General features: G+C 48.4%; 2 protein-coding genes across 3 annotated transcripts; one reads left to right on the top strand and one right to left on the bottom strand.

The window, feature by feature from the left end:
* Window positions 1–272: 272 nt before the first annotated feature.
* per2 (period circadian regulator 2) lies at window positions 273–17,073 on the top strand. 2 transcript variants are annotated; one of them, XM_020708536.2, is made up of 22 exons: window positions 273–423; window positions 2,840–3,407; window positions 4,699–4,791; window positions 4,960–5,114; window positions 5,222–5,343; window positions 6,015–6,216; window positions 7,013–7,064; window positions 7,818–7,960; window positions 8,955–9,033; window positions 9,116–9,222; window positions 9,329–9,482; window positions 9,570–9,678; window positions 9,752–10,025; window positions 11,010–11,157; window positions 11,584–11,711; window positions 11,794–11,997; window positions 12,073–12,318; window positions 12,674–13,716; window positions 13,790–13,976; window positions 14,254–14,485; window positions 14,569–14,719; window positions 14,797–17,073. In XM_020708536.2, the coding sequence occupies exons 2-22, from the start codon at window positions 3,070–3,072 to the stop codon at window positions 14,950–14,952; spliced, it is 4,323 nt and encodes a 1,440-aa protein (XP_020564195.1). In that variant the 5' UTR covers window positions 273–423; window positions 2,840–3,069; the 3' UTR covers window positions 14,953–17,073. The 2 variants fall into 2 exon arrangements, with proteins under 2 accessions (XP_020564195.1, XP_011481351.2); XM_011483049.3 differs by having other exon boundaries at window positions 273–427.
* Window positions 17,074–21,788: 4,715 nt separating this feature from the next.
* hes6 (hes family bHLH transcription factor 6) lies at window positions 21,789–23,858 on the bottom strand. Its single transcript, NM_001104812.1, is given in 4 exon segments — window positions 21,789–22,222; window positions 23,360–23,441; window positions 23,547–23,633; window positions 23,760–23,858. Coding segments are annotated over 4 exon segments (702 nt in total).
* Between the last annotated feature and the right edge of the window lie 3,851 nt (window positions 23,859–27,709).

The raw sequence follows: 27,709 nt of genomic DNA, 5'->3' as shown, positions 1-27,709 counted from the left end.
GTTTGGCTCGGTATTACTCCGCGTTGTCGTAACCGGCCGGCTCCAACGCCCCACGGTCCACACAACATGAGATTCCACGTGCGCGGGGAGACTTGTTTATATAAAGCGACGGACAGCCTCCCGGGCCAATCAGACGCCGACGCTGCGATTCCGTAACGTTCTCCATGGAAACCCCTCGCTTTCAGCCAATCGGGTGGCGCTGTGGGAGGAGTCTGAAATGAGGTCGAGCACGGCGCTCGCTGATTGGTCCGTGGCTCCTGACCGGCGAAAGCTGGGAGGGCGCTGCGTCTTACTGTGTCACCCAGTCTGGAGAGCGGCTCCCGTTCAGGAATACCGCGCGTCTCCGGTTAACGTCTTCACCGGCGGCGCTTTCTCCCGGTTTTCGTCGTAGACGAACGCAGAGGCGAATCCTTCACCTGACACGTAGGTAGGTTTTCATTTTCTCCCTCCATTCAGTCTTAAAGCGTGAAAAATAAGTTGCATAACAAAATAGCGAACTGCGCATGCGCGATTTCCCTAAACGCTCTACTTATTGCCCTTTTTCGCCCAAAAGCGCTTCCCTGAACCCCCCCCCCCGGTGCACATACGTGAAACAGACTGACATCGGCTCGTCCAACGAGCCTTTCTGGTGTGAAAAGCGAGCGTTTGGGGGCCACATTTGATGGAAACGGCCACTTTTACATAACTGTGTCAGTGTACCGTGCTGTGGATTGCAGGTCAACGTGTGTGGATTTCTATAGCAGGTCAATGGGAAGTGGGAGGGGCGGATTCCTTTTGCTGAAGTTTGGGGGCTTTATCGTTAGTTTTTATCAGCTGACATTTACGTATGTCATTAATTAGTAAAAAAGAAAGAAAAGTTAAAAGTTTATTTTGTTAGGTTGCGTAGAAAAACTCTGACCTTTCACAAGAAAAGTCGGTTTAACTAGAAAAAAAAGCTTTTCAAGCCTCATTAGCTTTTCTTACACAAACAGAACACACTTTTACTTTAGTAAAAAATGTGTTTTTTTTTAATCTAAAGGCCCACCAAACTAAATAAAAGAACCTCTTCTGCTTTCTCTACCTGTCCAAATGTAACCACAACGCATGTGTATGTGTGTGAGAGGCGAACACACACACACACACACACACACACACATCTAAACAACCTGGAGTGAAGTAGCAGCAGCTGAAGCTGCTATTTGTGTGAAATCACTAAGACGTTTCCTATGTCTCCATTTGCATGCTGAATCTTGCATAACAGCGTGAATGTGCTGCTCTGCAGGCCCGTGTGGTGCTGTATGAAACACAAAGTGTCATGTAACTTCCCTGGTGTGGTCACTTTCAAGGAATCCTCATGTAGACGGTTTTTCCTGATTAAGCAGAAAAACTGTCACTTGTGTTTTTTGTCGTGTTGTGTTTCAAAATCATGACAAAAGTGTATTTTTTCATGCATTGGGAGCAACAGAGTCATGGGCTATAATGTCAGTATTTCAGTGGGAAAGTTCAAGAAGAACGGCAGTGATTGGTGGGAGGCTGCAGGCTTTATGAAACAGATCTGTCAGCGCTGTGCTGATCGCTGCATCCATGTGACTGGAGCAGGGCTTGTGTAATGCCCCAGATCTGTGCCGCCGGGGCCGCCGGGGCCGCCGGCTCTGAGCTCACTTGGAGGCAGAACGGCTCCTGCTGATCTCTGGCTCTTCCCATTCATGCCTGTTTGACGTTTGGAGGGTTTTGAGGAGTGGGTGTGGCTGTTTCTGGTGGAGGTCGTAGAGGTCAGGGTCTCAGGTAAGTCCAGCTTTATGCTATGAACTACCATGACACGGTTTGTTACAGCTGTGAGGGAAAGTTAAAGGAGGTTTTAATCCCATGTTTTAAAATTGGATTCTTCCAAATGGTGGCGCCTGCTTTGAATGTTTCATCCATCTATTGGTGACGGGCTCATCCAGATGTGTGTGTGTGTGTGTGTGCTAAATGTCAGATCCGCCGTGTCCCGTTCCCGGTTGTTCCTGGTGTTTTGCCGTAACCAGGAAGGTGGGTTTGGGAAATCTGGTGGGTTTCTGGCAGAGAAATCAACACAAGTCAAATAAAGAGGCAGCAGGGTGACGGGGGTCAAGATCTACCGGCAAGAAGCTCCTTTCTTCTTCTGGAAGCTCATTGGTGCACAATTTAAAATCCACATGAAGGCGTTTGTGAGACTTTGACATGGCTGATGTCTTTATCTTTGCCACCTCTAGATATGTTATTAATTCATGTGAAAATGAAAAGTGTCCTTTTCTAAAGGTGCAACAGGTCATCAAGCTGTAATCAATGACCTAAGAGGTTGAGAACTGTGGACCTGGGGGTGTCGGCGTGCGATGGGGGGTACAGAGCAGCTGTGAATGAATGAAACCAGCTGCTGCTTGTTTAAATCTTGATTCTTCAATCTGTCACACAGAAAATCCTATGTTTGCTATATTCTTCCAGTTAAATTGTCCAAAGCGTCTGTGCCTGAAGTACCTGAGCGTTCCCGGCTGTTGTCGCCAGCCTGGTAACGTGTTTGTAACCGTGACGCCTCAGCAGTCTCAGCAGCTTCATGTTGTTGATGCTTGTTAAGGATCTGGATCACCGTGGTCAGAGGCTTAACCCCCCCTCAGGGAGGGCAGGCCTGTGTGCTGCTCTTATTATGAAAGCAGGATGGCGGTGTGTGACATCACAGGCCTCTCTGTCCTTTGATTTTTATCGGCGTGCAGAGACAGCCGGCCGTCTGCATCAGGGTGACGCCTGCTGGACTTTTCATGAGGTTTCAGGCTTTTTCTATTCATTGAAAGTGCTCTGAATTATTGCTCTGAGTAATTTCCCTTTTCTCTTCCCTCCCTCCCAGATTGCCCCCCCCTGGTCTTCTGAAGCCTCCTCCTCCTTTGCCTCCCAGGGTCTCACACCTCATGCTTTTGCCATGTAAACAGTTCCCTGATCTGCCACTCTCCGCCTTTGGGGCCGTTTTAATTAGGAGGATCCAAAGCAGAAGCGGTTCTCAGCTCTGTCCGGCAGCCAGCAGCACCGGGACGGAGCGGATTCCAGACTAAGGAAGAGCAGGGCCCTCTTTGTGGCTCTATGAGCCAATTGCAGCGCATGGCCAGCAGTTACGGCAACGCGTGTGGCGGTCAGGGCGGCGTGGAGCTCGACCCTGACCTGGGACTGGCCTCTGAAGGCAGCGACAGCAGCCACGAAAATGCAGCCCTGCTGGGCTCCCCCCACGACGACAGGAAGCGGCAGCGGCCGGCGTTGCACGAGGATGTAGAGATGGGCGGCAGCGGCTCGAGCGGCAGCGGGACCGAATCCCACGGAAACGAGTCGCACGGTAACGAGTCCCACTGCAACGAGTCCGTGGTGAGCTCCAACGGCAACGGAAAGGATTCGGCTCTTCTGGAGTCTTCAGGGAGCAACAAGAGGTGAGCCACTGTCTGTCCGTGCACAGAATCACCTTTTTAGCTCTCCCTGCAGGGGACACGCCGTGTAGGTCAAGGCGGTAAAGGTCACAGAACCCTGAGTCATGTCTGCAGCCAGGAATCCTCACACTGAGGTCATGATCCACACCAAACCCTGTTACCAGGAGGCCTTTAGATCCAGACTCTTCCAGCAGTCAGTCTCATTCATGCTGTTTTATATTTAACTTCAATTAGGATTCAAGTCTGTGCAAAACGGGTTTAAACTGATTCAATTCTTTCTCGTCTTGTTACTTGCAGGACCTTGAATAGCCTTGATTCATCGATTTCTGTACCTTTTTTATTTTTTCACACGGCCCTGGCGTCTGTCTGTCACTCCAACCAGCAGTCTGGAAAAAGGGGATCAACGACTAGAAAGTGTTTTGTTGCATAACTAGTGCTGCTGTGTTTCCTCCTTTGTCCTCATGGGGACGTGGAGAAGAAGAAACCGTGATGACATGTCCTCACTGAGATTCCACAACCCACCTGCTGCAGGTTTATCTGATCATGCCATAGTCTCTGTGGGTAAATGGATCCACTGCCTCCGTCACAACTGCCCTGATGGGTGGAGACGGCCTCCTCAGCACTCGGACGGGTCGACCACTTTCTTCATTAAGCGTCAAAACATTCACAAATACATCTAATGACATGGAAAACAGCATCAAATAGCTGCTTTTTGCACAGGAATGCCGTGACCTTAACGTGTCGTAGGCATGACCACATGCGTCTTCCTAGGAACAAATGCTTGCAGCTTGGTGGTGAAAACGAAGCCTTTTTTTGAGTCCCGGCAGCACAAATGCAGTTTCATGGGAAGCTTTCGTTTGCTCGTCATGTGAGAAGCTGCGCTCGATGAATTCATGTCACCAACACGAGTCGAGAGGAAGCCGTTTGAAAAAGGTAGTCGGTTTGACGGTGAACCTACAGTGGGCGGGGCCAAAGCTGCTCTGCTCCATTCTGATCATCCACTGTCAGACATGCAGATCCATGAAGGCCTTTGGAGAGCATGTAGACACAAGGACTATGGGAAATGGGACTTGGTTGGTTGCACACAGACCCAGCCTCTCATGGCTGTTAGAGCGTCAAGCAGGAAGAAGGTCATAATGGAGCCGCTGTCGCCAAAGACCAGAGTTTCGGTTGGACACCACAGTCCATAGATGCATGTGAAAGCACTTTGTGCCGCTCCACAGCAAGTTCTGGAGTTTTAAAAACATTTCACTCTTTTTCTCAAACAATAAAGGAAAGGTTTTGTGTTTTCCAGCTCCAACTCCCACAGTCCCTCCCCTCCGAGCAGTTCCAACGCCTTCAGCCTGGTCAGCTCCGAGCAGGACAACCCTTCCACCAGCGGCTGCAGGTCAGTGACACGGCCAGACTGGCCTTTTCTAGAAACGTCTGCAGGTTCCCATGGCAGAGGGCGCACGCCTCTTCCTCGCGCTCTGCTTCGGCGTGAACACCGACTGTGTCGTTGCTGGTGAGATGCTGTCATCCTGAAGCACACGTGTCTGCCTCTGACATTCAACAGCAGCGAGCAGTCGGCCAAAGCCAAGACGCAGAAGGAGCTGTTCAAGACCCTCAAGGAGCTGAAGATGCATCTGCCCTCGGAGAAAAGGAACAAGGGCAAGTCCAGCACCGTCAACACGCTCAAGTACGCGCTGCGGTGCATCAAACAGGTCAAAGGTGAGGCCCGGCCGCCGTTAATGTGTCACCTTTCTGAATCCAATGTTTCCTTTGGGAACACAATCTCCAACAGTCCATTGCAACGTTTTCATGCTTCTGTTTGGCAGCCAACGAGGAATACTACCAGATGCTGATGATCAATGACAGTCAGCCTCCGGGGTTCGATGTGTCATCCTACACCATCGAGGAGATCAACACCATCACGTCAGAGTACACCCTCAAAAACACGGTGAGTTTCCCGCTCTGCAGCTCACGGTTAGAAAGCACTTCCTCACCAGTCTCCGGTCACAGCTGGTGTCAAAAGCTGAACAATGGCACCGTCTGCTCTGGGCTCCCCGCCTTCCAGAAGAGTCTCAGGAGGCTTTCTGTTAAAGCTGCCGACTCCCCCAGGGATCAAGCGGATCCGTAGTTGTAGATCAGGAAGGATCCCTTCAGACCGGATCCTGCCCGTTTGGAGGAGGCATGCTCACAAACGGCACATGACCGTTCATGAATCCACCGGGTTCTGATGATAAAAGAACCAGTTTGAATGACAAATCATTCAAAGGCAATGCATTGTGGTCTATCATCTCCAATCTCGTCAGCATCAATGCACACCAGACTTCTGAGCATTTCTAGAGCGTTTCTCCCACAAAATGGCAAACGGTCTACACAGAGCACTTAGTACAGAGTCAGTTTGGACTCAGGCAGTGGAAAAAAACACAAAACCAAGCAAGAAATGTAGAAAAGGTTTGTGAAAAGGGGCTTATTTTTGGTGTGAAGTGAAATCTTTTGAGTCTGCCTCTAGTGGTCATGTGACAGCAGTGTCCTCACGCGCCTCACGAAGCAGTTGAACACACAACTTCGTCATGCTTGCCCAGCAAACATGACTAATGTTGCATGTCTTTGACACTCCTGCAGGACATATTTGCCGTCGCCGTGTCCCTCATCACTGGGAAGATCGTCTACATCTCCGACCAGGCTGCTTCCATCCTGAACTGCAAGAGGGAGGTGTTCAAGAACGCCAAGTTCGTGGAGTTCCTGACGCCGCAGGACGTCAGCGTGTTCTACAGCTTCACCACGCCCTACCGCCTCCCGTCATGGAGCATGTGCACCGGAGCAGGTACGCATGTGGGATGTCTTCACCGTGGATCTGTGGAGCTCCAAATGCCAGCACGTTGCAAAGCCACATGTAGCATGACCCACATCACCTACACACGCACATGTCTCCCCATCCTTAACACGTATTTTATTAACACGCCGAGTCACTCGCCTAAAAACAGAACCCTGGAAGATCAGCTGAATGTGGGATCACATATGGATGCCGACAGAAACTGTGACCAGAGCGGCTCCTTCCATTCAATGTGTTCAGCAAAAGTCTCAAAAGCATTTGGAATGGGCTTTGATCTGAAGGGCAGATAGGAACATTCTTAATTGGAATGAATCCCATGATTGTCTGTGGTTTCTGTTTGTCATTTGACAAAGACTAGATTTAAAAAAATATTGCATCCAATTCAATCATTACACAGTATTGACCAATCAAATCAGTTCATCTTTATTATTTTCTTGTATTTTTCAGACATGAAGCAGTTTGTAATTTAAGAATTTACCATTTTACCTTTGAAAGTTCTGCTTTTGTTGTGTTTAAATCCCTGTTTGTGTGGAAAACTGTAGTTTTAGAACAAAGAGTGGCACAAATAAATGACATGTATTCCAATTGTGTTGAATCAGCTCAGTCAAAGACTTTGTAGAAGATGCTCAGTCCAGCAGAACTTCAGGGTTGTTTTAGTCAGAGTTCCTGGGCTTCCCTCCATCAGACGGGGTTTTAAAACCTTTTCAATACTCCGAACAGGCGGGCGAGCAGAAGCCGGGCCGGCTGAAATGCAGATGCTCACCACAGGTTTTGCTTTCTTGCACAGAGTCGTCCCCCACGGAGTGCATGCAGGAGAAATCCTTCTTTTGTCGCATCAGGTGAGTGATCGCGGCGCATCTTTGAGGTTTTCTACTCACAACACTTCTGATTTCACAAAGCAAAATGACACACTACAATTCGTCACAAAACTAAAAAAATAGCTCACAGCACACAATAACTCACAACACAACACTTTAACTCAAAACGGAACGCAACTTTGTGTTCCGTTTTGAGTAAAACTGTTGTGTTTTGAGTTAATTTTTTTAGTGTTTTGGCTAATTGCAGTGTGTCATTTTGTGTTGCGAAATCTAAAATGTCATTTTTGTGACCCTTCACGGCCACCATAGTTTTCTGCTCAGACAGTCCTCAGCTGGAGGGCAGAATGGCAGAGAAACGTTTTGTCTCCATCTAGTGGCCAGATGAAATATTACCTCTTGTTGATAAATTTAGCAACACCTCAACTTCCTGCCGAGCTCTATTATTATTTATTTATTTATTCATCCATCTACTGTCTTTCATGATAAGAGACCGACATCTCATTATAAAGGCATTCGTAACAGAAAGCCAAAGCTCTGCAGGAGCGTTTAGTCCATTTCCTTGTTCAAAACACTAGAATTTAACAAAGCAACAGTTATTTTTAAACATCCATAAATACACAATAAAAGGGAAGCTAATGCAGAGCTCTTCTCTGACACAAACGGCATCGTTTCGTGAGTTCAAACCCCTTTGGCTAGAAACGTCCAGACAGCTCTGAAATGAAGATGAAACGCACTTTCAGACGTTTGTCTCACGGCGCCGTCTTCCCGTTGCAGCGGTGGGAAGGAGCGCGAGGGGGACCTGCAGTACTACCCTTTCCGCATGACGCCGTACCTGATGAAGGTGCAGGACGCCGAGCTGTCTGAGGAGCAGTTCTGCTGCCTGCTGCTGGCTGAGAGGGTGCACTCCGGCTACGAAGGTGAGCCCCTTTGACCGTGAGGCGCCACAAGGAGGAGGAGAAAGCGTCCAGATGCTGCATTCTGTGTCTCAGCCAAGAGAACGAGAGTCATTGCTGAGTTCAGACGTCAGATGAATCACGGCTTCTTTTAAACCATGCAGCAGCAGCTAGGGGTGTGACGATCACAGCATCACCGCGGTGATCAAAAATCCCAGACCGTCACAGCTCTACCAGCAGCTGCTCTGCTTCTTCCCCACGACATGTGGGTCGGCAGTGGATGCTGTGCCGTGGGGAAAAACACCAACCCCTGCAGCACAAGGCAGAAGACAGGCAGAATATTCGCATGGTGTAGATTTCCAAGAAAGATTCTATTTTTGTGTGATTGACAGGAGGAATTCACTTAGACCGCCCCAAAAAACAACCACTAGAATAATCCAGGGATGACTGATCTGACCTCGTTATCAGAGTCGATTCAGACGCCTTCAGAATCGGATGCTGTGTGCTGATCAGGGACGCTGATGAAACTGTGTTCTATTCTTGTTTTGATCAGCTCTGGGTATTTCCAGCTCATTATTATCAAATCAATGCCTTAGAAGTCTGGATATCATGACCGCATCACGACATTTAGTATCCGTGAAGTGCAGCAGAAAACAACCCTATTTAGAGCAAGAAGCACACAGTTATCAGGATATTCACAGACTCAATAAGTTCATGTTTAAACTGACAGCAAGTGTGTCTATTGGGTTGTTTTAATGCCATCAACGACCTACAAAGGCTGATCAATAGAAAAAAGATATGAGACGGCTGCTGAGGGACCGTCTGCAAAGTTTAAGCCTCAGGAAAAGGTCATTAAAAAAACAGAACTAATAAATGGTTACATTAATATGAGCCTCATCATTATAGTTTTGTTTTTCATTTTTAATGGTCCAAAAAGATCAGAAGGTCTGGAGATGCTTTAAAAAGCTGCTTGGTTTGGATGTTTCATCTGCAAATATGTCTTCCGTGTCCCTTTCAGCCCCCAGAATACCCCCGGACAAAAGGATCTTCACCACCACACACACCCCCAACTGTGTGTTCCAGGATGTGGATGAGAGGTGGGTTCTCTGGCTGCTTTCTCTGCCGCTGTGACGTGCGCTGTTGCCGTTCGATGACGCCTTGCTCTGGTTTCTCCAAAAGGGCCGTGCCTCTGTTGGGCTACCTCCCCCAGGACCTGATTGGGACACCGGTGCTTCTCAACCTGCACCCGAGCGACCGCCCCCTGATGCTGGCCGTACATCGCAAGAGTAAGGAGCCTTTGCTGAAACCAGCCAGAGTGTTGCATTCAAGAGCTTCAGGATCCTTCTGGGCTTCCTGGGAGACTCACCGCCGCTGCTTCTTCTCCTTCCATAGTTCTGCAGTACGCTGGTCAGGCGTTCGACCACTCTTCCATCCGCTTCTGTGCGAGAAACGGCGAATACATCACCATCGACACCAGCTGGTCCAGCTTTGTCAACCCCTGGAGCCGCAAGGTCTCCTTTGTTATCGGCAGGCACAAAGTGCGCATGTGAGTATTTCCCTGCTTGTGCTTCGGCTTTGCCCACTTTGCTCTGGCTCTGAACGGGATGAGTGACGGCGCTCGACCTGCTTTCAGGGGACCCGTCAACGAAGATGTTTTTGCAGCTCCGGCTTTCCACGAAGGGAAGATGATGGATTCCGACATCCAAGAAATAAGCGAGCAGATCCACAGACTGTTACTTCAGGTGAGCTGGGCAGCCTTTACGACCAGACCCTGAAGACGTTTGGCGTTTAACACCACGTTTGTTTTCTCTGCAGCCGGTTCACAACATGGGCTCCAGCGGCTACGGAAGCCTCGGCAGCAACGGTTCTCATGAGCAGCAGGTGAGCATCAGCTCGTCCAGCGAAAGCAACGGCAACCTCCCAGCGGCAAACGCAGCAGAGGAGACGTGCAAGACCAAGCCCTCCAGGACGTTCCAAGAGATCTGCAAAGGAGTCCACATGCTGAAGAACCAGGACGCGCAGGTCGGCCTGCACTCCTCCTCATGCTCAGCGTGGCCGTCCAGACACGACCAGAGAAAAGCAGCAGACAGTGAGTTCCTTCCCTCTTTTGTTTTCACTTTTATCATTAGTTTTTGTTCACACTGGCAGCAGCTGAAAACCATTGACTGTAGATGAGACCTGGACTGGGTGAGCGTGACGTCATCCATAGAAAACGGTTTACTTCTGGCAGTGTTTTGTGGTATGGATGTCGCCATGTTGGAGCCAGATGGAGTCAGTAGCAGTGATGGGTCCGAGTTGGTCTGAGCCAGAGGTGGGCACTGAGGGCCGCATTCCTGCATGTTTTCCAGCATACCCTGCTCTGGCATGTTCTAATTGGCTGGACACACCTGAACCAGGTAATCAGACATGAGTAGGGCAAGACTATCTGGAAATCATGCAGACACACCGGCCCTCGAGGCCTGGAATTGCCCACCCCTGGTCTGAGCCTTTCTTTGGATGGAAACCACTCTCACCAATCAGGAGTGAGCTTTTTGGAAGGCCACACCCCTTCCACTAAAAGCCGGCTCAGGAGAATCCATCAGTCAAATTTTTTGAGCATTTACCGCGAAACCACATGACCACAGACCACGGATTGGTCAGTTTATGACCCGAAGAACTCAAAATGACAAAATTGTATTATTAGAAGATGTAAAAAAAGGCGTCTGATCCAGAACAGCTCTCCTGACCAATAGAATGATTGAGGAACAGCTGATTGTTTCTCTATAAAAGTCTGTGGGGTTTTGGCTTCTTGGAGCCAGCAGGTACTTCCTGTTTGCAACGCCAGGGGGAGGGGTCACTCAGTCCACTTCTCATATACAGTCAATGGTCAAAACTGTTGTTGAAATCATGTCTTGAAAATGGATGTAAAAGAATCCAAATGTATTTGCAATTCTGAGTCTGCTACTTGCTCTTTTGATGGGAAGCAAAGACAAAGTTCAGCAGAAAAATGTCTTCTGGGCTCAAAAGGACCAAATTCTTTAGGGGGTTCTGAAAAGCGTCTAACGTTTCTTCTCTCTCTGTTCGCCTGGAGCAGCTCAGAAACACTGTGCGGTTCGCACGAGGGACTCGTCCCCCCCCGTCCACGTCAGAGACGGCCCTGCAGCCAGCATGGAGGACTTTGCCTGCAAAGACCAGAGCGTCTGCTCGTACCAGCAGATCAGCTGCCTGGACAGCGTCATCAGGTAAAGAGATGACACAACCTAGAATGTCATGAGAGGAAAGGCCCGCTCCAGTCAGAACCGTCTTTCTAACTCATTTTGCTCATGAGGGAGGACATTTATAAAGAAAATTAAGATTAAAACGGCAGTTTTTTGAGTCGGGAGCAGACAAACGATGCTGTTTGAGAAAGATCGCAACAGAGCTTTCAGCAATGGGAAAGGGAAGGGCGGTGGGGTTGCTTGTGGGTTGATATGAGACATAAAAGCGTTCTGGGGTTGCTAATGGTCACGCCCACAATTTCTAATAAACTCCTGCAGAAACTATGTGCTAGAAAACGACAGGATTTTGATTTAACGGCATTGTCGTCACTAAAAGCCCACAGGGGACACTGAAAACAGATCAGAGGATGACTGGAGAGGATATTCAGACCTTTTTGGTTTTATTCAAAGGTATCTGGAGAGTTGCAACATCCCTATTACAGTGAAACGGAAGTACCAGTTCTCCTCCAACACCACCTCCTCCAACTCTGACGATGACAAGAAGGGCTCAGAGGACGGCATGCAGGGCGCCCACCCAGGTACGCCGGACCGCCGTGCTTCCTGTCCCTGCATGGGCGCTGAGATGTGCTGACATGAAGCAACGATTCTCTCCACCCCCAGATCCTCTGCTAGACACGCAGTCAGGCCTGTCCAACCTGAAGGCACCTAAGAAACCTCCATCCGGGGCAGCTCCTGTGGTGGGGGGCACGCTGGCTCCCCTGACGCTGCCTAGCAAGGCTGAAAGCGTGGTGTCCATCACGTCACAGTGCAGCTACAGCAGCACCATCGTGCACGTGGGCGACAAAAAGCCTCAGCCGGAGTCAGGTGAGGTCCTGACAGAGTGACAAACACCACTGAGTGTGTTGTTCTTTGACATCACAGCGTGCTTTTGTGTCGCAGAGATCATCGAGGACGTTGCAGAGAGCCCCGCGCCTCCCGCTGCCCCCGTCAGCGTGGTGTCCCCCCCCAGCCAAGAGAAGGAGGCCTACAAAAGGCTGGGCTTGACGAAGCAGGTGCTGGCCGCACACACCCAGAAGGAGGAGCAGGCCTTCCTGAACCGCTGCCGAGAGCTGCGCAGCGCCAGGAGCCTCCAGAGGGAAGGCTCCTCCCACCTGCACCGACAGAGGAGTCCGGCCAACGCTGCAGGTACTGCCGGCACCGCCAAAGCGGTTGACACTCCAGAGCGGCTCACTCATGGGCCAGAAAACAGCTCGTCTTACGACTTTGCCCCGCCCACTGTAGTTTCTGCGTCACATATACGATCTTTCCAAACTGCATTTTTTTTTGTCTGCTCCTGATTTACAACGATTTGCATAAAAAAATACTCAGAAGTGCAATTTAGAGTTAAATCATCTTTAATATATGTCCTCCGTCACGATGAAGATGCCTCATGTTCAATCCACCAAAACACAATTATCATTGGAGGGGGTCTGTCTGTGGGTCTGACTACTAGCAGTTGCCTAAACTAACTTTCCGTCATCTTTTCCTCCCCTCAACCCAGAAACATCTGGATTTCGAGGCGCTGCCAAACAAAGCATCACCAAGCCTGAAACTGCAACCACCACCAAGAAAGGCAACTACCGCAACCGCAAGTCCAAGAAGCCCCGAATGAAGCATCCCGACTCATCCGACAGCGCCGTGTCCAACCGCAGACCTCGTCCCCCTCTCCAGGGTCTCAACCAGACCTCATGGTCCCCGTCTGAGGCCTCTCAGTCCGCCTTCAGCGTCTCCTACCCCACCATGGTTCCCGCATACCCGCTCTACCCCCCAACACCCGCCGCCCCAACTCAGGCCCCCCGCCCTGACCCGTCTCTTCCCGCCGGCTTTGGGGAAGTGCCAAACACCCAGGTTCCGGCTCCAGCAGCCCCCTTCCCGACCCCCATTGTGACGCCCGTCGTTGCTCTGGTGCTGCCAAACTACCTCTTCCCTCAAATAGGACAGTTGGGTCAGATGGGATCTGCCCCGAGACCCGCTTTCTTCACAGAGCAGACCCAGCCCGCATACTCTGCCCCGCAGCCCTTTCCCGCCTCGCAGCCAGCCTACGCCCTGCAAACACAGCCCCCCTTCAGCAGCCAGGAGCCCTATCCTGTGCAAACGGCCTTCTCCCCCCCCCCCTTCACCGCCCAGCAGCCCTTCCAGGGCCCTCAGGCTGCCTACACTACCCAGCAGCCCTTTGCGCCCCAGCCATCTTTCGCCGTGCAAACTCAGTTTGTGGCTCAGGCCCCGTTCCCGCCTCAACCCTTCCCCTACGCCATGGCTCCAGAACTCCCCAAAGCTCCTGCTGTGGAGCCCAGAGAAGGCGCCGCGTCCCGCTCCTCCACCCCGGCCTCCGGAGCACGAGAGCCCACCACGTCACCGCCGCTCTTTGAGTCCCGCTGCAGTTCTCCCCTGCAGCTCAACCTGCTGATCATGGAGGAGGGCCAGCGCTCAGTGGAACGGCAGGACAACACGGCGCCCCCTGCTGGAGGCCAGGCCGGCACTGCAGCCGGCGCCTCATATATGGGAAAGAACGGAGGCGCCGCCAAGGCCGACGATCCCCAACAGGTGAGACCTGCAGTGGGATTCACAGACACTCTGTGGGGGCGCAGCAGCACATTTACCCCCGGCTGCCTTTCAGGTGGAGTCTCCATGCGATGGTGCGCACAGTGACGATAAATCCTCGTCCTGTGACCTCCTGGACCTCCTGCTGCAGAAACAGGAGGACTCTCACTCTGGCACCGGATCGGCCACCTCTGGCTCCATGGGCTCTGGATCCGGCTCCGGCTGCCAAACCTCTGCCAGCGAAGCATCTGCCAGCCAAACAGGTCAGCTGAGAATTCAGTGGATCATCACAAGAGAAAACGTCACATTTTCCCAAGATTTAAATGCATTTTGTGCCTCTTAAACGTGATGTACTCTGTAAACAAAACCACGTTTCTGGGCATGCTCAGTAGCTAATGTGTGCAGGTTAAAAATAAGCTCAGAAGTCCTTCATGAGGACGGAACAAAGCAGTTTTTAGGTGGTTTAAACATTTCCTTGGGTAAATATAGAAAAGTCTTCTTTTAAGCTGATGACGTTTTCTTTACCGTGACTGCATGCAGGGAGCAGCAACACCAGCAAGTACTTTGGCAGCGTCGACTCCCTGGAGCATGATCCCAACGGGAAAGCCAAAATGAGGGGAGAAGGAGCCTCCGGATGCACCAAGTCACAGGTCAAAGCCGCAGCCCATGAAGAGGGGGAGCATTTCATCAAATGTGTCCTGCAAGAGCCGCTCTGGCTGCTGATGGCCAACGCAGATGAGAAGGTCATGATGACGTACCAGATGCCGTCCAGGTGAGCTGGAACGCTTCCTTTTCTGTTTTACATCTGATGTGGGGTCACTCATAGCCCTCTGCGTCGCCCCCTCTAACCCCCAGAGACATCCAGAGGGTTCTGCGAGAAGATAAGGAGCAGCTGAGGCAGATGCAGAAAAGCCAGCCTCACTTCACCTCAGACCAGCGGCGGGAGCTGGTGGAGGAGCATCCCTGGATGAGGAGGGGGGGTCTGCCTGCAGCCATCAATGTGAAGGTGAGCATCACACGGACGGACGCTGACCAGCCTTGTAGCTCCAGAGCACAGACTGAGCGCGGTGTGTTTTTCCTCAGGAGTGTGTGTACTGTGAAGATGTAGCCGCTGCTCCTCTAGAAGAGGACCTGCCAGACATGGACATGGGCGAGCTGACTGAGGATCTGAGCAGAGAGGGTCGCAGCTCCCACAGCCAATCAGCAGAGACTCCACCCCAGCCGGACTCTGGCTCCTGAACCAGCAGGCGGACCCACTCACCCGGGCGGAGCTTGTTGGGATTCCTGCCGGCAGACACTCGTGTGTCATCCCCACAGAAAGACAATGGAAGCCGGTGTTGATAGATGTACGCACACGTGTGTTGGTGTGTGTGTGAGGCTGGTGGAGCGTCTGCCGCCACTCGTGGGGTTCTCCGGGACGATCCAGTTGTGTTTACGAGGGGTCCCGTAGGAAAACCCCCCATGTGGCGTTTTAAACACCTTTTACCGCCACTTTTTAACTTCTGCTCCAAGAGAGCCGTTATTCCAGAACAGGCCCAGCTCAACAGTCATGTGCCCCTTGAATTAGTTTTTTAAGAGTTTTATTTTTACAAAAAAAAAAAAAAAAAAAGGTTGTGATAAAAATGTTCCTATCAGGCTGTCTGGGATCATTGTTTTTTCTTTTTATTTGTATGTATTTGATTCCCTGCAGCCTTCAAAGCTGCTGCTTTCCCCCTACATGTATGACAGAGAGCCCAAAGGCAGGTGCTTACACGCGTGTGTCATGAATGCATTTGCATGTCACTGTTATCTGTGGGGTTTTGAGGCTCACAGCAGTGTCTGCATTTAAAGTCCTTTAAACTGGACGATGACCTCAGTGGCGACAATCTCATAATCTTTCCTTAAAGTATATTATTTATTGTTTTTTGCTAATGTTTGCAGAGTACACTTCAACTTCAAGCCAAAAGAGCAGAGCTATAGGATAATATATGAACACTTTATGAACTCGGACAGAAAGCATTGTACTTCTTAAAGGGGGGCAAAGCCCCGCCCCTTCATTTCTGCATATGACGTGTAGTCAAGCCTCCACTTAAAACGGCACAGGTGCTATTAAAAAAGTGGGAATCACAAAAGGTTACGGAGCTTTTCTAGTGTTTTTCTAAAGACTGTCAGGATCTTTAAAATGATGCCCATAAAGATTGTGTTGGCTGAGATTGGAGGCTCAGAGCCGTAGAACCGTGGGAACAGACGTGCACCTTTGCTCAGTGACAACTTTCATGATACAAGTTCCATTTATTGCAGATTTTAACGAATAGTCTTTATATCCTTGTTCTGACAGACTGAGGCAGCACTACATCCCCCATCATGCAGAGCTGCAGGGTTTCCATTGCACCTTGTGGTTGCTCTCTTCAAAAGTTGCTGCTTTGCAGCCCTATTGTTATTCAATGAGTCAGCAGCTTTGAAGCGGTTTCTGGCTGTTTGTGTGTTTGTTGTGGCTCAGCGGCGTGCAGGAGTCTGCAGCAAACCAGAGGAAACTCCCAACCATAGGTGTAGCAAAACGGGGATCTGTGACGGCAGGTTTAGCCCAGAAGAGGGTCAACGGGGTTCATGAAAGCCCCCCTTTCACCAAGTATTAACCCCACTGTGACCCACTCCAGGACCTAGAACAATGCAGAAAAACCAGAGCTTGTGAATGTTACACAAGCTGGACCAAGAGCATCTCCCTGCCTTCATGTTTCATTTCCAGTCTCGTCAGAACGTTTTTGTAATTATTCTATTTTTCTATGTGTCTCCTCGTGTGTGTTTTAATGTAATTTTTTGGGGGGGGGCGAAGCCCACCTCTGCTGTTTCCAGGCCTGGTTACTGCAGGCCGGGTGTGAGGGTGGAGCAGAACAGAAACTGAAATGCACCCTGGGAGTCGTGATGTAGACTGTCACATTCCCCTCTGCCTGCTCCCCAACTCTACGCCCAAATGCACAGGAAGTCCAGGCATCCATGAGCGCCTTTAGCAACCGAACTCTATCTCTGTCTTTTGCCCGTTGTGGGCGGGACGTCTGGAAGGGGCCTCCGTTTTGAACCTGCGTATAAACTTAGGAAGGCCAGTATGTCGGTGAAATGTTTGAAGAACAACGCGCTTTGGTGCGTCCAAGCATAAGAGAAAAACACTTTTGAATGACTTGCACACTAGTCGCCTTTTAGAGACTCCCTGATCTGTACAAGAGCAGTCAGCACTGACACACCATGCTGTTGATAGTCATGTACATTTGTCTCATTGCCACTGTATGTTATATATACCAGCACATTTTGTGCTGTTTTGTAGCTGAGATGTGTGGTTTGTAACTTTGAAGCAAAGCTGTAATAAAACTACAGCGAAATAACCGACTCATTGATTTCATGTCATGTGATGAAGTGCAAATCTCACCAAGTCATCACTCCATGCTCAAACACAACGACAATTAAAGAATAAATACTAAAGACACAAGATGACATTCTAGAAATAAACACAGAAACCAAAAAAAATTAACTAAATAACAATAAAACATTTTGGGGGAAAAACACAATTAGAATTACAATTAGAGACAAGAAAAAGTAGGTACTAAGGGTCATTGCTGATTGGATGGTGACTTTGTCTTTTATTATTTTATTTCTAACTTGTCCTGTCCAACAGCTGAGCAAGCAGATCAGAGCTGAAGGCCTCTTCTGTTGGACAGACTTTACTGTTACAATCAGGTTTATGGATCTTCAGACAAACAGAGTTTATTTGGATAAACCCCTTTTGTATTTGAGGCTAAGCTTTATTTATAATTATTATATTTCTATGCATTCCTTGTTGGACCGGACGGAAGAAATAAACAGAGAGAGAGAGAAGGATGTTGGAATTAGGGAGGGGGGGGGGGGGGGGGTTCAATAATACAGAATAAAAACACAAGTGTTTCATAAGTAAATTTCAGGACTTAGTTCTCACAGACACACACCAACACATAGTCTGCACACAACTATTTACAGGTTTTGAGTGTTTTCATACCTTCATGATGGAAGATTTAGCTCACTAGAATTCTGCACACAGACAGACACACACTAGATCTGCATAAGCAATATTCTAGAAGAGGGGGGTAAAGACTACCCATGCCCATATTGGTGCAAAAGTGAACAAGCAGGTGGGTTGAATGAATGTGAGCTTCTTTTGGGAGTTCTTGGATGCCGATCCAGGCAGGCATTGTAAAGAGGTTTAAACATGAGTCAGCACTTTTAATTTCCAGTCTGAATTCTTATTTGGAAGAAATTCCACAATTTGGCTTATTTTACGATGAAATTAAAAAGCCACAAACAAGAATGTTTATGTTTAGATTTGAAGATGAACAATTAATCTTCATATTCCTGTGCATGAAGGCAAATGACTCAGAGATAATCTAAAATTCAATTTATTGTTCCCATATTACACAAATTATTTGGTTAAGAATTTAGAAGCAGATTAGAGAAGATTTAACCCATTATCTGATTTGATCATAAAATGCTGCAATGTTATTGACACTGAAACGATAGTGAACTATCCAGGATGACACCCAGACTCTTCACCTGCGGGGGGGGGGCGGCAGAAGATAAGTCGATGGAAAGAGTCAGATCTGGAACCAACGACCAATTTGATTCCAAAAGGAACTTTTGTTCATCCAGCTACGTATTCATACTTTTCTAATGGACAACTTTATAATATCAGCTTTTATCAAATGTGTCCTTTTTCAGTTATAATCAATTAAAGGACATTTCCACAGAATCCATTTTATTCAAAAACACGCATTTCTTCACAAAGCTCCAAGTTTCATCTTCCAAATCTGCAAAACTGCTGCATGAAAGTGAAAACCTCAACATTCCATTTGTTCAACTGTGTATGAACGCTCACTGCCTTCATTCAAATTGCCCAACTCTTTGAAGTTGCAGTAGTTTTTGTTCTGGATTTTTGGGGGGTGGGGTTGTAAACAGGTCTAAGTGGGTTTCTTTACACTCTTTTGTATTTTCATATTCTTTCTTCATGTAGAGTTGTAGATGGATTTACATTTTAAATGCACATCTTTGCATTTATCCTGTAACATCTCTTTTTTTCTATAGATTTTTCTGCCCACTTTAACCCTTGTGCTATCTTAGATGACCCCCCCCCCCCCTTCCATTGACGTGTTCTCCCTACCATGACAAAGGTGGATAAAGGTGGAAAGATTTCATGTAATCCATGGACACCAGTGAAGATCACAAATCATTGAAGAAAAAAGGTTCAGAGCACTGTCTAGTGGGTCTAGATGACCCCACTCCCAACGTTAAAGTGCCTAGGATAGCACAAGGGTTAAAGAGGACTGCCCCTGCATCTCATTCTGCATATCTAATGCTTTCTATTCCACTCTATTCTAAACTCACGTTTTTCTTATGGGCAGAGGAAATGGTCCTATTTGGGTTTGCTGTGATTCTTACACTTTGAACTGGAACAAAGAGCAACGCGTTGGTCGGTCGGTCGCTCCACGGCTGTTGCTGTCCTGAGAGGGGACTGTTCCCTCGGCCACAGACGGTTGAAAAGCCCCCGAGGACGACCAGGCTCCCCCGGGGATCCGTTTCAGCACCAGATGCTCTCCTCTGCCGTTGGCTTTCTTGGACCAACTGTTGCACTGCAGTGACCTGTGACCTCAGAATTCATTTGCTCTGTCACAAACTCACAGATTTAGGTCAGCGAGTGTCTGACGTCTGCTTTCCCTTTCTAAAGCTGAATTTGTCCAGTCTGTCCTTTTCAACCAGCAGATTGAGCAACAAGGATTTCTCACGGTTATTTGTTGAGGTTTGCTCGCGTACTGACTTTGTTTGGATTTCTAAAATGTAATGTTAATAAAATGCTTTGTTCATTGTCAGAGTGTGAATGTGTGTGTGCTTCAGGACTTAAGGTAAAAAAGTGTTGTATGGTTAGGCCTGCATGCCATGTACCGTTTGTCTCTGTTTGGGAGGAGCACCAACAGCAGCACGAGCTTCTCCACGGTGGTTCTAGACTCCACCTGCTGATCACTTCCTGAGGGCCTCAGTGATTGGTTGACAGGACATGAATTTACGCCCAAGTTCCGACCTTTCCCTGGAGGATTCGACTTTTGCTGGCCTTCATAATTGTGCTGCAAAGCCCAAAACTCCCAGATGAAGCCGGTTTGGACCTCTTACTGCATGTTCACAGACACCAGCGTTTTTCTCGTGGTTACAAGGTTCTCTTGTTGTGAATTTGAATTGATTAACTGTGAACCCTGGGTTAACAGTCAAACCTGTTAACATGTTTACATCTGCAGCAGTTTCCACATCTGTCTTATCATGGTTCCATCATCAGGTGCTTCTGTGGGGAGTCTTCACAGCCTCCTATACCAGAGATTTGGACTCGAGTCACATGACCTGGACTCGAGTCACATGACGTGGACTCACACATTGGACCAACATCCAAAGATGAAAATGTATGCAGACAAAGTGTGCCTTGCTGTCTCTGTCCCTCTGTGTGTGCATCTGTGGGCACTTTCAGCACAACATCCAATCAAATTAGGTTCACATTTTGTTTGAGCTGACAATCCAACCAATCAAATTGCAGAATAACAGATGAGACAATCTGTCAATCAAAGCAACAGTTCCTGTTTGCAGGCATTATAAGTTCCAGTATAAAAGTTCCAGTTGTGCTCAAACGTTTACATACCCTGGCAGAAAGTATGAATATAGATGATAACACAAAAACTTGTTCCGCTCATGGTTTGGGCTTGAATTAAGCCGTGGTTCTACTCTGTATGACTGAAGACACAATCGATACAGTGAGTCTGCCTGCAAGCGCCGTCAAGGGTCTTTGCCTTGTCTATTCTATCCTGTCAAGGCAAAGACACTTGACAGGATAGAATAGACATTCAATAGAATACGCCAAGCAAACTCCCTTCCTTCAACCCCTTACCCTGGTTACTACGTTTCCCATTTGTATTATTTGAAGAAGCCAGGTCCACCAAGAGAACAAACTACTGCCATAACTGTTTTGGCTGAATTGGATTTGATCCTTTGAAGAACTCCCCCCCCCATTTCACAGAGCTTCCTATTCGATGGGACAATTCTCGTAACATTCACTCAGAGGTGAAACATGCTTACTAAATATATAACATGCATTGGAAACAAGCAGATATTTCTACTTGAATGACACCCACTGGGTGATTGACTGTGTGACACTGCAGAAGAAATGAGGGCGGTTGACCGCTGGTCCGGCAGGATGTAACAGGCGTCTGTGAAGAGCTGGGCTGCAGGTGACAAGAAGGACACTTTTGGGGAAAGCACGCACTGTTCAACTGTCCTGAGGGCTAAAGGGACAAAAGATGTTTGAACAAATGTTCTGACACACCTCTCCAAAAATAACAACAAAACACCACACGCTGTTTCTACGCTTCTAAAGGTGCCTTTTTTTTGGCTACATCCACTTATCAAACTTATTTGAATTTGTGTGAGTGCCATTTTTAGAAGCTTTTATCTGTAAACACAGGCATTTTACTGTTATTACTGTGTTTTATTAATAGTTACTCAGACCAGAAAAAAGCCATCCAGATGCAAACTTTATTGAACCAGGTTTAAAATGATTACTTGCATCTCTATAAGCATTACAATGTAAAGAGTAGCTAGTTTATCGATGAACTAGAAAATACCGTTAAAATATTTATATTAAAAGAAGCATTGCAGAAACAAACTGGTTCTAAAAAGAGCTTTTCTTCTCTCCAGTGACACACAAAAAACAGTCTTTTGTTGAGTTACGAGGCTTGAAAGGGAAGGCTTTTTTTCAGCAGGTGTGAAGGGAAGTGTCAGGGTGTCGCGAGGGGGGGGTCCTTTCAGGGGGTCCCTGTCTGGAGGGGGGGCCATGACAGACAGTGAGATAAAAGAGAGCTGCAGCTTCTAACAAATCCCAATTGCTTCAAGCGACTTTTCTGATTTTGTTTCATCAACTTGAAATGTCTCCATCCGTGTCAGAAGGAGGAGGAAAGAGCGGAAGCTTCTGCATTTGGCTTTACAAGTCAAGAAACGTTATATTCCATTCGGAGCTGCTCTGTATCCTCAACTCTGGACTTGTGCTACCAAGGTCTCCACATGAAGCGAGGATAGGCCACGGTGGGCATGCTCAGACCCCCTCGGCTCCCAGCAGCCACCTCTGTGGAGCTCTGGTGGTGCTCGCCGTCGACCTCGTCCAGGTCCGAGCACGAGTCCTCGCTGGACGGGGACGTGGCCGGAGAGAGGGCCGACGCCTCACAGCCGGAGAGGCTGCCTCCTCCTGGGGAAGCCAGAGTGCTGCTGTTGCAGGCGGACGTGTCCGTGATCAGGTCCATCAGCACGTCCTGCAGGTGGTCCTCGTTCAGCGGCATGCACTCCAGCAGATGGTTGAGAAGCTCGGCCGCCACTGCTGCGTCGATCCCCGGACAGCTGGTCACGAACGTGTGGACCTCGTGCATGCACTGGATGTAGCCGGCTGCAAACCTCTCACTGGCCTCCCGGTTCAGAGCGTCCTTCTCTGTGATGAGAAAAGAAGATGTGACCGGAGAAATGTTGGGTTTAGGAAGGGTCAAACCTTCTGGGTTCAAGAAGCAAAAACCTGCTTCTAAATGAGGAGTGCTAGAGACCCGCTCTGATGAAAGTTGTGTCTTTGGTTTTTTAACACGATCCTATGGCATTTTTCTCACATTTATATAGAAAATTAAGCATAAAATTGCTTTCCTTTGTATTTCTTCATTGCCATTTGTCAAATACAGTGACGACCCCGCTCTGCTCCTTTCTGATCATCCACCTGCAGACAAACCATGAACGTCTCTGTTTTCCTGGTCTGAGCTGGAATCTGGATCACATATTGCTGGCCAGTGTTGTTAGCTTGAAGTTGTTAGGGGCTGTAAGCTAGTGGGAGAAGGTGTAAACAGATGGATGATGGGATATGGAGAGAGGGTACACTCCCGTCCACAATTCAGAGGCAGGTTTTGGATTTGGCCTAAACGTCATCATCATCATTGAAAGACACTTTGATAATAGATCAGACGATGATCAGAGGGGGACTTTAGGAGCTCCTTCTCTCCACTTTCTCCAAATCCTGCTGTCTCCAACAGCAGCTTTCTGGCTAACATCAAGAAAATGGTTGCATCAGTCGTCCACATGACAGCTGCTCCTCAAAGCCAGAGCGGACCTCAGAACAGAGGAGAAAGTGGATTTCTGAAGCTGCTTTTGAACGGATTAAAGGAACTAGATGTCATCTACTGTGTGCCAGCCCAGAGAGCCACCAGAACAGTCAGACTGAAAGGGGACAGTTAGTCAGCAGCAGCAGCAGCACAGAAACACGCAGAAGGCCGTTCATGACCAAAGTATGTGGAGCATCAGAGCTGATGAAACTACAAAGTCTGACATTCTGTAGCCTGTTTGTCATCAATATTCTGACCTCTTCTTTTAGAACCACAGTGTTACAGTGTGTGTGTGTGGGGGGGGGGGGGGTTCCCCCACATCACAAAGTCCAGATGATCTCACGTTACTTTGGAGCAGAGATTAGAAATTACAAGGATTTTGGCTGCATCTGGAGCAAAAACGCTGCATTAGACATGGAAGGAGGTGCAAAACAACAGCCGCCTGCTTCTGAACGGCGTGACAGGCTGAAGGAGGCCGGGCTCACCTTGGCTCCGGCTCTTCAGGATGTCCTCCACCTTCTTCACCGTCACCTCCAGAACCTCTGCGTTCTCCATCTTCGAGTTAAACTGTGAAAACAACCCAACAGCGCCATCAGAAGCAGATCTCTTCCTCAGACCGGTTCCTCGGACCCCACAGGGCGCCGCACTCGGACACGCGCGCTCATCACTCACGTCTGCGTCCGCGAGCAGCGTCCGCAGCTCCTGCAAGCTCTCGTTGATGCGAGCGCGCCTCTTCTTCTCCACCAGAGGTTTCCTGACCTGCGGGAGAGCAGAACTGTTCAATCATTTTGCTTGTCAATAAAGACAGGATCGAGCTGCTCCTGCTGCACACGCAGAGTGACAGGTGCGTTTCCGTGCGGGGACCACCCCGCAGCAGGTACCTACCTTTCTGTCTGCTCTCTGGATCCCGTAGGGCTCGTCATCCTCCGTGCACACGTCGCTGCTGCTGCTGCTGCTGCTGCTGGGCTGGACCGACGGGGCCATGTTGGCTGTCTGTCTGCAGCTGAAGCTTTCTCCCGCGTCTGCAGCCAAAGAGCCGTTTCATGCAAAGGAAACCATGGATGGAGGAAGCGAGGCGAGGCGAGGCGCCCTCCGTTTATTGTGCGGCCCTATAGAGTCGTGCTGCCGGCGCTGAGTGGCTGTTCTTAGTATTTATAGCAGCTTATTAACATGTGAATGGGGGCCGAGCTGCTCGCGCTGGGGACAACAGGGCGCACATGGCTGGAGCCAATGAGCGCGCAGCCCTTTTGTGTGTGTGGTCAACCCCGCTCTGCGCCCTGAGGAGCTGCACGGGCTTTAATCAGGCATTGTGTTGGCTTAGTCCCCCCCCCGCCCCCCAGTCTCCTCCTGTTCACTCAGATTCAGCTGCGCGTATTAATTATGCAGACAAAGAACAGTTCATTCCAGCCTCATTTTTGACAGACCAAACTGTCGTGTTGACTTTAGCTTTAGGCGGAAGGAGAAAACCTCAAACATTTGCAGATTCTAATGTCCCTCTGAATAAACATGACTTGATCTGATCTTCTGGTTTCATCTCCACACGGCCGTCTGCTGCTGCCACTGCTGCTGCGTGTCTTCCTCTCCTCCTTTGTGTGCGCGCCGCGGCGCGTTTCCCCCCTCTCTGTTCCGCGGATGTAACGCGATGCCTTCAGTTGGCAGCTGCTCTGCTGCCGCCGGCGGCCCCTCGGCCTGAACTGAGCCAGCCGGTGGAAACAAGGGCCCTTCTGCAAAGGCAGCGACAGGTGTTGGCCTGCGCCTCGTCTGTTGTTTGGCCACTTCTGTTTGGTGTGAGACATGCGCTCTCACGCCGCGTGGCACTGGTGTTGGCGCTTTGACGAAAACAAATAATCAAAAGTTTTGCGCGTGGAAAAATGTTTTGCTGTTGCGCGCGGTCACCACCTGTCTATTTGTTTTAGTCCAAGAGACTGTGCCTCCCTCATTATACATGTTCTGTACACATCATTATCATGCTAATCATCCCCACAATGGAGCAGAGCCTCCTGTTCATGGAGGGGGGCAGCAGCTGCCAGTACAGTCTGTACATCCATCCAGGTGGGTTTCTTTTTCCGGGTTTCCTTGCACTTTGACGCACAGCCTTTCCATGATTGCGCCACAACAGCAGCAAAGTGTAGTGCAGTGAAGGAAGCGCGGCAGACCCTTTGAAGTGCAGGCTTTTTTGCCCCCCCCCCAAACACACACACCCGCGCGCACATACACGCACACGTTACTGCCTCTGAGTTTTAATGGTGTAGACTGCAAAGAGAGGGAGAGCAGCTGTCTGGCTCTCCTTTGTTCGAGAACTCCAGTGACCCCCCCCCCCCCCCACACACACACATACAAACACACACAGACCCACCACCTTGCTCCATGTAACAGTCGAACATCACTGTAGGAAATCAGATCTTGGTGAATGATCTCCCCCCTTTCTCTTGCTACAGCTGATGGGGCGTTTTGCCCCCCCCCCTCCCCCCGCAGGGGTTAACTAGGAAGTTGTAAAAACTTTCTAACTATATGTAGAAAAAAAACATCTAATTTGTATCTCAGTGTTGGTTTAAAATGACCTAATTTATCATGTAGCCAGTAATACTTTTATTACATGATCTCTTTTTTTGGCTGATACAATATTGCTGTTTTGATGTACAATGAGAAAGAGAGCTTGTTCTTCATGGAAACTGTACATGTGCTGGCTCAACAAAAGTTATTAAAAAATCTAAAATCCATTACATTTCAGCCACATAGACATCTTTTCATGGGGTAGCACCTTCAGACTCAGATCATTCTTCATTCAGATTCAAGAAATAAAAGCATGAATATTTTGTCTTTATATTAAACTTGTTTTGATTACACACCACTAAAACAGTGATATTACAGGTTGGAATATGGACTCCAAAGCTGATTAAAAGTAACTGTGTCGATCCAGAGCCCTTTTTCTGGAATCAAAATTTGCTCCTGGGGAGTTAAAGTGCAGAGTAAATTCCTGCTGCAACCACAGGGTGGATCTGGACTTCAATCAACAGCTTTCTCAGCTCATCAGACAGATCAGAACAAGAGGATTCAGTCATCAAAGAACTGCTCTTAGGCCTCTGCTGCACCCAAGGACGATTCTAAAACAATCCACGTTCACTGTGAACTCCAGGAGAGGGGTCACATCTGCCCACCACCTCACCTCGCAACACAAACCCAAAAAGCACAGTTTCTTTACGTTTTCTCCTCACATTCAATGTGAAATTTAAATTCTAATTCAAACAGCAGTATTTATCCCCGAGGGGCAATTCTTTTTAATATGCAGACAGCAGCTATGAAAAATTAACATGACACATTAAAAAGATGACTAATAGAGGCCTAATAGTACACAATAAAAAACAAAATACACACACACAAAACCAAAAATAACATGAAGTGACAGTGTGTGCATGTTCAAGTGAGTCTATTGCACTGATTAGCTAGACTGTGAGTTAGCGTTAAGCAGCTGGACTCCCCTGGGGAGAAAGGTTGTCTTCTTTTTGCATCCAGGAAGGGAAAGTCTGCAATGCTTAACATGGGAGGGGTCCTGGAGGACCCCGTGGGCTTTTTGGTTGTTTGCTGATCACATAAAGGGACACGAGTTCTGACTAGCTGCTCAGTGATTTTTGAGGTGGGTGTGAGATGGTTTCAGTTCTGTACAGTTAGGGAGTGAAAGCAGCAGATGAACAAGGAGGTTCTAACATTTTCAGTGAAAGGACAATAGAATCTGGTCAGAATGTCACTGCTGGCTCCACATAGCTTTACCCTTCTCAGGAGGTATTGCCTCTCACTGCCCTTTGTCAAAACATCCTCAGTTTGGTCATCAGAGATGGTTCCCAGGTATTTGTATTCATTAATAATCTAATAAGCATAACTTTGAAGATCTAAACAGATGGGCTGTTACTTTCCCTGCAGCCCATGCACTGCTCAGTAATGGACCGGTACGCACACCTCACTAACGAGTAGGGTGCAGCTTCCATACGGCAACATCAACATCATAAGTCATTTACATTTTCCCTACATGATACACTTACCACACACTCAACATTGGTACGTTCCACTTTCATGACATCCCTTAAGTAGCCACATGCACCTCCAGAGAACTGCAAGACCTGCACTCCCTGTACGACCGTCTACGGGCCCGGACAACCCAAAAACCAGATTCCGCCAAACAAACGTTTTGAAATAAGTAGTTGTAGAGTTAGATAAGTTAATTGTTCTCTATGAGTTCTGGCATCGCCTGTCCGTCCTGGGGGAGGATCCCTCCTTCATGTGGACACCCCTGAGGTTTCTTCTTTTTTTTAGGAGTTTTTCCTTACAGAGGAGGAGGGTCTAAGGGCAGGGATGCCAGTTTAGTTTAGAATTGAATTGAATTGACAACAACACACAAAAGTGTCATGGGACCTCGGAGGTTAAAGACTCCTCAAACAATTCTTTTTGGTTCAAAATAAAATTCCAGTTTGATTTTTTACTTTTGAAAGCTTTTGAACCGCAAATTTTTTATGGTCAGACAAAATGACATTTTTTTTCTCAGATTGGATGCATTTTATAGCTAAACTACATTACACAACTGAGTCTAGAACCAACTTCATCTGAACTTCATGAGGTAAAACTGTGTGAAAATAATCTAAACTCAATAAAACACCAAATCTTGAGCGACTGCAGATGATGGTCTCAGCAGTGCATGTGTGGCCATTTGCATAATTCTGTTTTCCTGCATGGTTTATTTTGCTCTACTCATTTCCTTGACTGCTCAGTCAAGTACTTGATGACATATCAAAAACGTATTTTCAAAAATAGGGATTGCATGTATTATTGAAAAAAGTCAAATC

Source organism: Oryzias latipes, chromosome 13, assembly GCF_002234675.1.
Source record: "Oryzias latipes chromosome 13, ASM223467v1".
NCBI lineage: Eukaryota > Metazoa > Chordata > Actinopteri > Beloniformes > Adrianichthyidae > Oryzias > Oryzias latipes.
This window is presented reverse-complemented; position numbering and strand designations above follow the sequence as displayed.